This window comes from Bidens hawaiensis, unplaced genomic scaffold (genome assembly GCF_021521415.1).
Source record: "Bidens hawaiensis isolate Kalapana, Puna unplaced genomic scaffold, B.hawaiensis_p1.1 tig00004192_1, whole genome shotgun sequence".
Classification (NCBI taxonomy): Eukaryota; Viridiplantae; Streptophyta; class Magnoliopsida; order Asterales; family Asteraceae; genus Bidens; species Bidens hawaiensis.
The window spans coordinates 17,997-31,612 of NW_027491249.1; the positions used below are offsets into that span (position 1 = coordinate 17,997).

At 34.1% G+C, this 13,616-nt stretch overlaps 2 protein-coding genes and 1 pseudogene across 2 annotated transcripts; all 3 read right to left on the reverse strand.

Annotated features, from left to right (window-relative positions):
* Positions 1–493: 493 nt before the first annotated feature.
* LOC143625629 ((6-4)DNA photolyase-like) lies at positions 494–5,041 on the reverse strand. Its single transcript, XM_077095912.1, has 14 exons — positions 4,676–5,041; positions 3,522–3,593; positions 3,356–3,436; positions 3,079–3,258; positions 2,248–2,319; positions 2,072–2,158; positions 1,901–1,999; positions 1,746–1,829; positions 1,587–1,673; positions 1,420–1,491; positions 1,174–1,287; positions 983–1,070; positions 795–890; positions 494–691 (listed from the first exon to the last, which is right to left on the reverse strand). Exons 1-14 carry the CDS (start codon positions 5,039–5,041, stop codon positions 516–518), a joined length of 1,674 nt encoding a protein of 557 aa, XP_076952027.1. The 3' UTR covers positions 494–515.
* A 1,692-nt stretch (positions 5,042–6,733) lies between these two features.
* LOC143625672 (senescence-associated carboxylesterase 101-like) lies at positions 6,734–8,123 on the reverse strand (annotated as a pseudogene).
* A 2,397-nt stretch (positions 8,124–10,520) lies between these two features.
* On the reverse strand, positions 10,521–13,139 carry LOC143625627 (boron transporter 4-like). Its single transcript, XM_077095911.1, has 10 exons — positions 12,949–13,139; positions 12,702–12,840; positions 12,446–12,611; positions 12,206–12,372; positions 11,948–12,121; positions 11,766–11,861; positions 11,567–11,683; positions 11,163–11,485; positions 10,675–11,083; positions 10,521–10,559 (listed from the first exon to the last, which is right to left on the reverse strand). The coding sequence occupies exons 1-10, from the start codon at positions 13,023–13,025 to the stop codon at positions 10,521–10,523; spliced, it is 1,707 nt and encodes a 568-aa protein (XP_076952026.1). The 5' UTR covers positions 13,026–13,139.
* Positions 13,140–13,616: the final 477 nt, after the last annotated feature.

Here is a 13,616-nt window from a genome sequence, read left to right on the forward strand (position 1 = left end):
ATCCAATAAGTACTTGGTGCAACCGGGCTATTAATAATGCTCAACTCAAGGCGAACAAATTAGATTACTTTTGATTGGAGCCCTGAGCAAACGAAGATAATCAAATGTTCATTTCTATATGGTATTGGTACAGGTAGTATCGAATTTCAAAAGAAGTAGATACCGAACAACGTACCGAATTATCAGTAAGGTGCTGGTACTTGGTACCAAATACTCATCCCTAAACCACACCATGTCCCTTGGGGACTGGTAAGGTGCCGTTACTAGAAACAGCTAATTAGTGTGATATTTATTTATTATATTTACTAAGAGTCTAAGATTAAACGCTTGTCATGAATTGTAGCTTAATGTGTATGCGAAAACAAATACCATCTAATCATTACTTCATAAATCACAAGTTACTCATATCTCTACTTCTAGCATTCTAATAAGTGGTACAACTACAAAGTAATTAAGTAACACCAATTCCAATTCTCATAGCCAAGATGGTCGAACCAACACGACCCATGAACTCGTCAAATCAACTTTTGTTTGAGTCTTCTTGAAACGGTCACTTGGCTTTGATCTTCCACTTGTGCTCTTAAGTTATGCAGGTCTTCATCGCTCACGATGCCATTTTGTTTCTTGTTCAACTCATACGCTGCAGCCATCTTCCTCTTACATTCTTTGCTTGCAATTTCATGAGAAATTACTGAACAAGGATACATCATGCATTAAGGTACATAAATGTTTATAAAAATAATCAATTACATGTAAATAAATGTCACATATGGTATATAACTATATATACTCACTTGGTTTTGGATAGTCTTTTCCAATAATACACTTGGCTTTTGTTTGAATGCTTAAAGGAGCTGTCCACGGCTCGTAGATATACTCCTTGGGCATATCTAAAAAAATAATAATAATACGTGTTAATACATATAATATCCGATACTCGTTTTTCATGTGTTATTTACTTATTTACGTATCAAATACCAACCTTTTAGAACAGGAAGAAAGTGTCGAATGTATGCACCATTAGGATCATATTTCTTCCCAAATGAGAGAGGAGAATAGATTCGATGATACTACCAAAAACATCAGTAGATTGATGAAATCCGTTGCTATTTTAATATTTTGGCGTGCGATTGATCAAGTAACAAGTAGACTAGTAATAGTAAAGTTAGTCACCTGGTAGAAAAATGATGAACAAGATAACCATAACCAGTTTCCATTGTTGATCGACCAATCAGAATCTACAAGAAGTCTCTCAAAAACGTCGCGTCCTTTTTCCCAGTGAATGAACTATGAAACAATACAACGTACGTAATTATAGTTGTAGCATCCGACCCCTCATACCAATTACCAAAACATATTATTATTTGTGTCTAGGGTGTTAAAATAGTTTTAAATTGCGATATAACGTTATCGACTTACAAGATCTCCACGAGTTAGGAAACAAGCAACGGAATGACGAGCCAAATGGTGAATCCAACCCCATTTTCGAAGCTACATCAACATGAAAATATTTCAACTGAAATCTATTAAAGTAAAATACAAAAATTTAACACGAGTTAAGAGATTGTGATACGAGTATTAGTTACCTGGACCATGATGGCGTCGATCCAAGGAAATCCGGTCCGAGCATCCCTCCATGCAGCCAGCAGTTCATCGTCATTGTTCCAATGTATCTACAAAAAAAGTTGTTCGTTTAATCTATGTTTCTTCATTGTTTGTTAAATGTTTATAACAAAAGTGGTTACCTGTCTGCATATTTTATTACCCCTCATATGATCAAAATTAGGAGTGCCATAACTAACAGTGTAAAAGAAATCCCTCCAAAACAACTGTAAAAACAGAAGCATAAATGAAGCCAGTAATTATACAAATATATATATAAGGTTAAAAAAGAACTGACTTGTCCGAGAAGGGAAACCGGAGGTGACGTGTGGTTTTTGGCCTCTTTTTCGATATCTTTGATGCACTGGTAGAAGTATCTTGAAGATAAGCAACCAAACTATCATGCATATGCAATGAATAAGGGTTAGAAGGTTATAAAGATAATAACAAAGAATGTTATGTTACTAACTTTTAAGTATGGCGATAACATGGTCGTTGCAGGCTTTTTGAATGCAGAAGGATCGGTATTCGGTTTCTCAAATTTCGCTACCCATTCCTGAAATATGCATGAATCAAGACCAGAAGGCACAAACAGAATAAAAAGTTCTAAAAAAAAAAGTTTGAATCGAAAAGGCGAAAAATAACCTTGTCCTTGATTGATTCTCTAAGCCGCCTCAGTGCTTCAGATTCACCACCTTTGAATATAGGTGGTTCTTCCTGCAAGAGGATTATTAATCAACTGTTTATAGGAGTACAATAATGATAATTACAGAGGAAATCGAAATGAAATTATAACTTCTAGTTATAGTAAAATAATTACAAATAACTATTATATGTGGGGCCGAAGTAGGGCTGTTAATGAACCGGACAAGGCCTTGTTCATGTTCGTCTGTTAAGTTTTTATCAGAAAAACGAATGGTTCAAGAACACCTAACCAAACGAAATTTCTTGTTTTCGTGTTCGTTCATTAACGAACTAACAAAAATGAACGTAAACAATGTATTATTTGATCTTGCTAAGTGATAATGGTCAGTTTCAACGGTTCGGTCCGGCTACCAAGTTCGCATTGGTGTCTTTTTTTAACATTCATATTCATATGTTAATTTACATATAATATAATCACATAATACTCATATATATATTTTTTTAGTATATCATTTTGCTTAAATCTACATGATAAGATTAGAAAAGTCATTAAAAATAAATAAATAAATAAAATAATAATAAAAATAATGAAGAAATATAAACAAACAAACATTAGCAAGCATAAACAGACATATCCGTAAACGAGCGTTGACAAGCACCTTATCGAACGTTCACGGCTATTCGTGTTCCTTCATTTAGCTAACCGAACAAAATTTCGTGTTCATGTCCGTTCATTTATTAAACGAACGAACGAACATAAACGAACGAACCGCCAACCAGTTCGTCGAAAGTTCGGTTCGTTTATATCCCAAAAACTAAAAACACACACACCTCTTGAATGTCTTCATAACCAAGTTGTTTAACAGTTGGAACTTCAGAAACTTCACAAGTTCCAACATCACCGACAGGAGGAATCGCAGACAGTGATGTGGAGAGCGAGGACGATAACCATTCAGGCTCGCCCGCAACTTTCGAAAACGATAAGCAGTTCATTGGCGGCGTTCCTCCATTCTGTTCACATTTCATAAAAATAAAAATATTAAAAATTGTAAAATGTTAAGTAAACACAAAACATTAATATTGTGTTTTGATAATTGGATACAAGTACCTTTTGGATAATCTCTGCAGGATTAAACAGTGTGTGACTAACTGGAGAGTAAATCTCTATACCACTTTCTAACGCATGACTCTATATGTAAAAAAAAAAAAAGATCACTTATAATTATCATATTTACAAGAAAACATATTTAAGTAAAAGTGATTAACTAAAATACCTTTACTTTAGCATCTAAAGCTTGATAATATGGGTCAGTATCATACTCAAAGCAGAGTCTTTTTATGTCCCACTGCAAGTAAAACAATGTATTAGATGTAATCCTAATTTACCTCTAATAAAAGAGTATCTTGGGTGTCACGCGACAACTTTTAGCACGCCAAAAAAATGTTTTTCTGCTCTTTTCTCCTCTCTTTTTACCAAAAAACGGTTGTTATAAGGATTTTTAATTCTTAAATCTTCCATTTAACTAAAGGGCTATTTGGCAATCTTATGCTGAATCATTCAAAGACCTCGCCGAGGTAGCCTCTGAATCATTCAGCAAGTTTTTGAAACATATCCATTAGTTATTACCCAAATATTATTTTATTACCCCAAGTCCTTATTACTATATGTGAGCAACTACTGAACCATTAACCAAAACGAACCAAAATTAACCGACAATTGGTTATCGATTTTTTTCTATACTCTCAGTTACCCGAAATAAACTGAACCCAACCATTCATATTTTTCATATATTTCTAGCTTTTATACCTCCAGTTCATGTATTTTTAAGCAAAAATTTAACCCAAGTTCGGTTTTGGTTATTAACCAAACCAGACCGAAACCCGACAAACTAACCGAATAAACCAAACCAGTTATCCAAAAATTGACTCGTTAATAAAATAGATTAACCGATAACTTCAGTTTTGGTTGAGGCTAATAACCAGAGCTGGCTATGAGGCAGTGCTGGGTAGTTGCCGGACCCTAGCCTGACAATCCGATAGACCCGAATTTTTATTTTTATTAAATTATATATATATATATATATATATATATATATATATATATATATATATATATATATATAATATTAAAAAATATGTATTTTAAATGTTTAAACCTGATTACTCAACTAATTTAAGACCCATATTCTTTTTTGCCTTCGACGCAAAAAGTTTTCACAATTCTTAGAGACGGCCCTGCTAATAACCTTACCTAACCAAACCAAACAATGCGAAATTGCACACCCCTAGATTATATAACATTAAATTTATTCTACCAGTGCAATACACGGTTCCTACCCTAGTCACAATTATAAACTATGAAAACTTCAATCATGCATGCATAAATAAATAAAATTAATATTATATTATGACACAATTACAATATTACCTCTTTTAAACAACTAATCAAAACATCATGTGGTTCACCATGCAACACCAACAATCTTGAACCTATCTTCTTTAAACTACAATCCAAATCAACCAAGCTCTCAAGCAAGAACCGGATACGGGTCAACCCGGCAAACCTGGATCCGGGTGAGAATGCAGTCGGGTCGGCTTTCATGTAATGCGGGTCGATAATGAATAACGGGTAGACTTGGGTTGAGTTTTTGGCAGCATACTCTAAAGCCGGGTTGTCGTGGACCCGAAGACCCTTTCGGAACCACATCAACGAGTTCAAGCCAGATGTCATGTTCGGGTATTGGTTGAGTGATGGGAGAGTGAAACGGGTCAAGTTTTGAGATGAGAGTCTCATCTTAATAATGGAGGGAGTTATGGTTTTTCAACTGCTTTTTAACTAACTTACAATAATAATAATATTATGAGGAAAATGCACGGCTGGTCCGTGTGGTTTGATTATATTGCGAGTTGGGGTTATAAATTTTAAAAGTTGCAAACTTAGTTTAAATATTTGTGTGATGGTTATATGTTTAGTTCCCGCCGGTAATCCTAGTTAGTTGTTAACGGAAAAAATGATGTCATGTATCATTCATGTGAGGGTATATCTGTTTTTCCAAATTTGGGTCAAAATTTGAAAAATATACCCTCACTTGAATGATACACGACATCAGTTTTGCGTTAACAACTAACTAGGATTAACGATGAGTACTAAATGTACAACCTTCTCACAAATAGTTGGGCTGAGTTTGAATTTTAAAATATGAGGGCCAACCTTGCAACAGGATCAAAACACGGGGACCAATAGTTTTGTATTATAGATAAGTTTTAATCGTAATAAATGTATTAAAGTTTTATATATAAAGAAAAAGTAACTGTAATAAACTTTAACTTGTTTAACCTATCATGATATTTTAATAAACTTTAACTTGATAGCGTCTTTTTATAAGTTGCTACGTAATAATTTTAGTTGTACATTAAAAAAAATTAGGTAAATTAAATAAACAATTTTAAAAAGTTTGGTGTTATGAGTTATGCAGAACAGGTTAAAAAGCATGCCACGTTGCATGTCTTTATCCATCCGACGTGGGACATTTATCTCCCACTAGTTCCTTTTGAGCCTTCGTGGACCAATAATAACCAGACTTCATGTCAGACAACAATTAAGGTAGATCATTGATGGGCTTAACCATGTCTTATAGGATCAGTTTTGGGCTGGGCTCGACTTTGGTCTACAATTTCTTATTTTTTAACATCTTTTATCATATAATTAAAAAGTTCGATTTATGATAACGAACGTTACGCTAACCCATTTGGTAGACAGTCTAAATTTTAAACCTGGGCAAAGATGTAGTTTAATATTATTGGTCTATAATATAGTACTAGTAACATTTCCGTTAAAAGAAATCATTCAAAGCATATTAACACAATGTTTGCATCGCTTGTTTAACAAGTTGTTAATGTTAATTATCTGAATAGGAATCGAATTTGTTTTACAAATTCAAATTTAGTTTTAAATTTTCATTTCGGTTTCAAACTGGTTAGCACCTAAATTCGGCATCTCGTGTGTAAGTTCTACTTTCATAATTTTAAACAGCTTTATAGCAACGGACAAATTTAATTTACTAATATTTTTATAGTTAAATTGACACTTTCGACTTTAGTAGTTTAGTTACCAGTAGATAATTGTTCTTTAAACATCAATCACAAAATTTGTAACTAAAGAAAATAATTGAAAGATTAAAAATAAAAGCAAACAAGTGAAGTGTATATTATACACACATCAAGCAACATTCAATAACAATATAGTTTCACAAAGCAAAAACAAGTTCCTTAATTAAACAAACATGACAAACAAATTACTTTATAGAACACTAGGAAATTAAACAAGTACATTTCACTCACACACACAAACTCACAAGTTTTACATTACCATATATATATATATAGTCATACAAACGTTGATATATATTGTGATCATAGCATTGAGGTATCATATATTTCCTTATTAATCACCAAAACACGCATACTTGAAATACTGATACCGGAGCTACTTATACGAAGTGTAACTCCCGTTCTCCATGTATTGAGCAAACTTAGATCTACATGAACCTTGTTTGTATGTGTCAGACGACTCATACTCGCTCCACCACGTCAACAAACTGCTTCCCTCCAGGAATATATCCGGTGACACCAATAATTCTTCGATTCCATGCATAACGTAGTCCATAAACTCCTTAATATTTTCTTGGTCTACGCTCGAATTTGCATTAATCTTCAACTCATTCAATGATATCAACGCTTCCTCTACGTGAGCCCAAAAGCACGAATCCTCGTTAAGATTAGGAGCCTCATTTCTTTTGACATCGTTCACATCCACATCTTTCTTGTCTTCCTTATCTTTCTGGTCTTCCTTTAACCAACTCTCTAACAACTTATAGTGATCAGGCCTATGCTCAAGGTACTTTGTTGGCCTTTCATTACCTCGTGGTTTTTTGTAGTGTTCAGCAATGTCTAGTGGCTCGATCATCCTTCTATAGTTGTTTCCACTTAGGAGCCAACGCGTGCGTAACTTAGAATTCTCCTTTTGCGGATTTTGATCCTTATCTTCTAACAAATTTCTTCCAATACTCGTTCATAGTGCGTTGCAGTGTGGTGATACTTTGATTGGCCACAATTTCATTTCTTGTTGTCTCCTTCTTGTAGCAATTTGCTTGCCTAGTCTTTATATACCATTCCATGCATGTCATGTTCATCTTTATATCGTTTAGCTTCTTCGTAGGCTCGTATGCATGTTTCTTGCTTGCTAACATCTTTTCTTGTTTTAGGTCCATACTTTTTATCATATCATTAGATAGCTTCTCAAGCACACCAATTTTCTTAAACTGCAGTCTGATTCCCTGCGTCAACGGTTTCAAGTTGAATCCACCTGATTCAGAAGCCCTACGATGCAATACCACCTTTCTTATTTCAATCAAATCGTTCCTGTAATCGTATTTTCCCAATTTTGCGTCACTTGGTAACTTCATGGTATTTAGAACCTCAAGGATTGCTTCGTGGTCATTAAAAGTTGCATGCCCTCCTGATTCGGTGCAAAAGAGGAAAGAACCAAAAGGCTTGTATACACCTCCGGTTGGGACAAAACTAGCAACATAATCAGTCATCGCAACCACATTTAGAAAACAAGATTCCCATTTCGGGCGTTTAGAGATGACACATCGCAGAGCTTCGTCACCAATAAGAGGGGTACCGAAAGTTATGCAAATCAAGCGCTTGGATTCGTCTTCAGACATGGTGCTTTGCAGCCATAGTGTAATCATTATGGCAAGGTATCCCCCAAGACCCCATCCGGTGACGATCAACGGGCTCTTTATATCCTTCAAAACAAAATTTAAACCAATAATTTGTTTAGGAAATATATGATGTTCATAGAATAATGAAAATTGTTACTGTCAATAATCCCATAAATAGAGAGTTTCATTCACAAAAAAACATATCAATTTGACTTAATTTTTCCACTAAAATGCCCATGACTAACAAAACTTGACAAATAATTGTTTTGCAAGATAAAACTAATTAACTCAAAAACTACATATATACGTAGTTTCAGGATCAGATGTATTTTATTCTTAACATAAAAAGAGTGAAAACCAATTTGTTATTAATATTATATTTGTTTTTATAATTGTTTGTTGTTATTTTTTTGTTCGTATATGCTGATTTCCGATTATGAGACGTTATAAGTATTTGTTGTTATTATTTTGGTGTTGATTTTGATTCTTTTGTTATTATTAAGTTTTTTTCTTTGTTATTATAAAACATTGTTTATGTAGATTGGTATTTTAGTTGATATTGTTTTCTACGTTCTCATTTTTGATAGATTGGTAGTGTTTCCTACGATCTCATGTTAAGATTATTTTGTACATGAACCTTCCCCTATAGGTATATCTGATCAATCAAGGTACATATTTATATTATTTTTTAGTGAAACGTCCATGTTTGAAACTTTGAACCCGTAAGGACTGTTAGTTAACTCATAAGGCCAATTCTTATCGGACACAGCGCTAGCTACGTCGAAAGCACCCGGAATGACATCAATGCTGCTCAGAAATTTGCTGAGTTCAACTTCATTGCATGATCTGCAAGTTTTTTGAATTTAAAAAAAAATTCATTAAAGGCGGAATAAGTATCATAATCTTGGTAATGAATAATGAAATGCGGGTTGGATCGATGTATATGAAACTTACATGTTTTTGCTCATCTTGTTTCTTGCTTTGATTAGTCTCAAAAAAAAGTTTTTAATGTTTTGGTATGAAGCTAGTTACAAATTTATAATGCTGAAAATTTTGTGGCATTCATTTATTTAGTAATTGTAAAGACCAAGTCAAAAAGTCTTCATCCAAATCTTCTATTATTTACAACAACTTGCATATTGAGTTGTGCTTATATTGCATTTAAATTAATTCAAATTCAATTGAAAATATATAGTGGAGTTCTAGGCTCAAGTATGCCAAACTTTCATGTACTCATTTACACTAATGTGGCTACCCCATTTGCAATTTCTTACTAATTTCTTATGATTTTATCGATTTTATAACATTTAAAAAGAGCAAATGCACGGTATAAAAAATAAACGACCTATATTCAACTTATGAATAGATGACGTTGACAACGACTGGTTCTAGACGCCTATTTTAAAAAGCAAGTTAATAGTTGTGTCTACGCCTCGACAGAACTTATATAATCATTTAACAACTACATGCTATCTTGAGAACAAAAGTACGTAACTGGTTGATGGTAACCAAGCGTTCTCATATTGAACTTTGTCACTAAAATACAACACTCTAATTCAGCTAGCAAACATCTCCAACCGTTGTACCTTGGAAAAGATATCGAATCCTAACAAATATGAATGGCCTATGCTGGTTGTGCTCGCGTAATACAAAGTTCATCATGAAACAGACGTTTGATGACTATAATACACTAGTGTGCAAAGTTAACTACAATAAAAAAAATGTTTATTGGATTTTAATAATCCCTATTTAATAGTATCAACCGATAATAATCCCTATTCATTCTATAGCCACTGGCGGTTTCAAATTTAAAAAAGTTGGCCTCCAATGGTCCCCCGTTAAAAAGGACTTAACGGCGTTATACTTTTTTCCGAATTTCAAACTAATGTTTTAGAGTTTTTATCGGAATGAGGACACGAGTCGATTGGTGTAAAACTTAGCTAGAAACGTTGATCCAAACGGCTTGATTTTTGTTGATTGTAAGTTCAAAGACCCGAATTGAAGCATTGTTTCGTCGTTTTGGAGCACCGATTCGAACTAAGTTTTACATCAATTGGCTCGTATCTTCCTTCCGATCAAAAGCCCAAAAACATTAGTTTCAAATTTGGAAAAAGGTATAACATTAACTTCTTTTTAACGGGGGACCATTAGTGGCCAATTTTTTAAAATTTGGGACCGCTGGTGGCGATAAAATGAATAGGGATTATTATCGGCCAATACCATTAAATATGGATTATTAAAATCCAATAAACCATAAAAAAGTAAATAACTAACTCGTTCGATAAAGCAGAATGCTGTAATTTAAATCATTTGATTTCTTGGTTATTCTAAACCTGATGATTCGAATATATCACATCAATCAAAGGTTCACATCACTAAAACTTTGCACAATTAGACATGAACGTGCTTTACTGCTTTGTATTTAGCATTTCAACTTTATCATTTAGACCTCAAAAACAAGAAAATTTCAAGTCTAAAAGCCCAGTGGGCTCTTCATTCTCAATGTTCCATTGGGCCTTTGGCCCAGCTGTTCAGTTGTGACTTTCACTCGGGCCGGTTATAGTCACTACCATTGTAAATTTGCTGCATAAAAAATAAAAATTTAAAACATCTGGAGGTCATTAAACAAATTAAATAATAATAATAATATTAATATTAATACTAATATAATACTAGTAATAATAATTATAAATGTTACCTGTATACGTCTATCTTCTTTAAAGCTAAGATTTCGAACCTTAAACTCCCCTCTACTTGTAGTAAGTTCATCTAATATTTCATCATCACATATTGACACATCATTGTCATTGCTCCCATCATCAGTACCCTCGAGATTGAAACTAGGAGCGTGTGTTGGACCGCCCACAATTTCTTCATACTCGGCTGCATCAAGTTCCCTCAAATGGTGCATTTGGAACAGTTTCGGTAGAATATGTTGTCGTATGCTAATGAGAAGAAAAAACGGCACAGGGAATAATATTCCCGCCACAGGAATCCACGTCATACCAAAACACACCATAAAATAGATAGTTTGAAATATAGTGAATATAACTATGCTTCTAAATGGCACCGACTCGATAAAAGATGCATGAACCTTCTCTAGAACCCTGCCATTATTTCACATGTGAAAATAGGTTCACAAAAAAACTTATAATAAAGATTGAGATGATTGAAAAATAAACTCACTTATATCTTCTGCTATAGGGGACAAAAAGAAGCAAGATCCGTTCCCAAAACTGGTTTCCCGGGAGGCTGTAAATTGCCATGTAGGCGAAATAGCCCCATAAAACCGAGGTTGGTATTAGCTTTATAACAGGCATTGCACAAATAGATGCTGCTAACAGAACTGACTGCAGTAAATTGCTGACCCGTTGCTCGTTAACTCTCACTGGTAAATGAGCATCAATATGTTTTTCAGGATCAAAATTATTATTTGTGTTATCTTTTCCATTTTCTACTTTCATGACCGCTTCTTGCAAGTCTTTTAGCTCTTTAACTACATTAGTTGTCTGCAATTAAAAAAAACCAATTAATATGAATTATGAAATAAACTTTTGTTACAATTAATAGTTAATAGATTGAAGATTTACAGTTGGTAAGCTGTCGATTTCTATGAACACGGTTTGCATCTTGTTGTATATCTCGGTGTTGCTAGCTTTCAACTTTATACTTTCCTTGGCGCTCTCCACCAGTTTCTTTCTAATAAACTGGTAGCATATTAACATCATTAGTTAGAACATATAAACCTCAATCAAGTGATCAGAAGATTTGTTTTCTTTTACTACTCGCCTGTTTTTTAAGGACAGCTAGGCTTTTAGTGTGCATTGGTGACTGAGGCAAGACACCATTTGAAGGAGGTAATCCTAATAATCCGCAGAGCAACGTCTGAAAAAAAATTAGATAATATAAAAAATTACATTGTGATACCTAACATGTGCTAATTAATGGAGTAAAAAGTAATATATTATTACCATGAATCCAAGCAAAAGAATGTCATAATGATAGGCTGAAGGGTTCTTGAGATTGAACTCTTTTTGTTGAGCTAACTGTGAAGCAACACTATGATCAAAAAAATAAAGCCCGGATATCATAAGAACCGGGATGATGGCTGCCATTATGTACGCAGGAGAAACCCGACCCATATCCTGTAGTTGAAATTACAAGATAAGTATAAAACGATTTTTAAGTCATTTTTATCTTCACTCGAAATAAAAGTTAAAAAATTGTACCTTGATTACAGTCCAATGGCTTGTAGATTCAGATTCCCATAAAAGTGGACTAAACAGCCTTCTTGGAACACCAGAAGGGATTTTGCTCGGTACACTGAATGAGATCGCTGTCCACGCGACAACCATTAATGGGACACCATAGTCTGCTATGAAACTTCTGAGTCGCCCTATATTGAAAACAATAATAATTACATCTTAAGATAAAAATGGTAAACTTATATTAAAAGCTAATCCATTTACCTGTTCCACACCACCATGATCTCGCTTTCCTGCTTTTTAGTGCAGTGCACAAAAGGCCAAACGAGAAAACAATCGACAGCAGACCATTAGTGTAAAGCCATTGAAACTGATACTTCACTTTACTCGGGTCCTCGTGTTTAGGAATGTTGAACTCGCTCACTAGTCCCTATGCAACAAAATCACAGCACAAAGTCTTGTGAATTTTAAAACAAGTCAACAACAGTAATAAACTATCAGGTTTGGAACATTTGGTCACCTTAATGGCCTCTTGTATGAACAGAACAGCAATTAACATCCCAAAAGTTTCCCCTGCAATTCTTGTAAATCTATTGATGATAACACAAGCATTGAAAATTGCTAGAAGAAACAAAAACAAAGCTGTCCAAGTGCACACCCTGCAAAATATAAGTCAAAATGTCACTGCTTTTAGAAGACTAAAAAATAACAAAAGTAGTTAATTATTTCAAATCAAGATTAAAGATATTATTAATTTATTATATTACCATCCAACCCAAACCAAGAACAACTCTTTCCCCAAATCCTGTCTATCTTTAGCAAAGTTATACAAGTAAGTGTACATTATAACAGTTGGTTCTGCAACTCCCAATATGAGAAGTGGTTGTCCACCGAGTATAGAGTGTATAAGACCACATATTGCAGTAGAAGCTAATGTTTCAACAGTGTTCAAGCTTCCATTTACAAAAAGTACAGAAAATTAACTTACAAAATCATAGCTTTGTCCATTAATTTAACTATCCTTTAACTAAACATCAATTGATCACCTGTGTCTCTGCTAAGTTGCTCCCCAAATGCAATCACAGGTAATGCAGAAGCAAAGAAGATGTATGTAGTTGGAGCCAGTATCCTACAAACATAATTTAAATTACTCGACGATGATTAGAAGTTCAAACAGGCCGGGCCACTCACGAGCTACAAGATATCAGATTTCTAAAAGGCTCAAAACGAGTGGAAAATTTTCAGACTCGATCCGAGACCGAGCTTTAAATAAAGTTCGCTTAGTTATCGAGCCCGGGCCTTGTATGGGAACTCGTTTAGGCTCGTCGATACGTAACGAGCCATGTGATTTTTTTAGTTTTACATCTTTTTGACTTGTTTGTATTAGTTTCACACCGCACAACTGAGCTCGAGCCGAGCTTTGGCTTGTTTTATG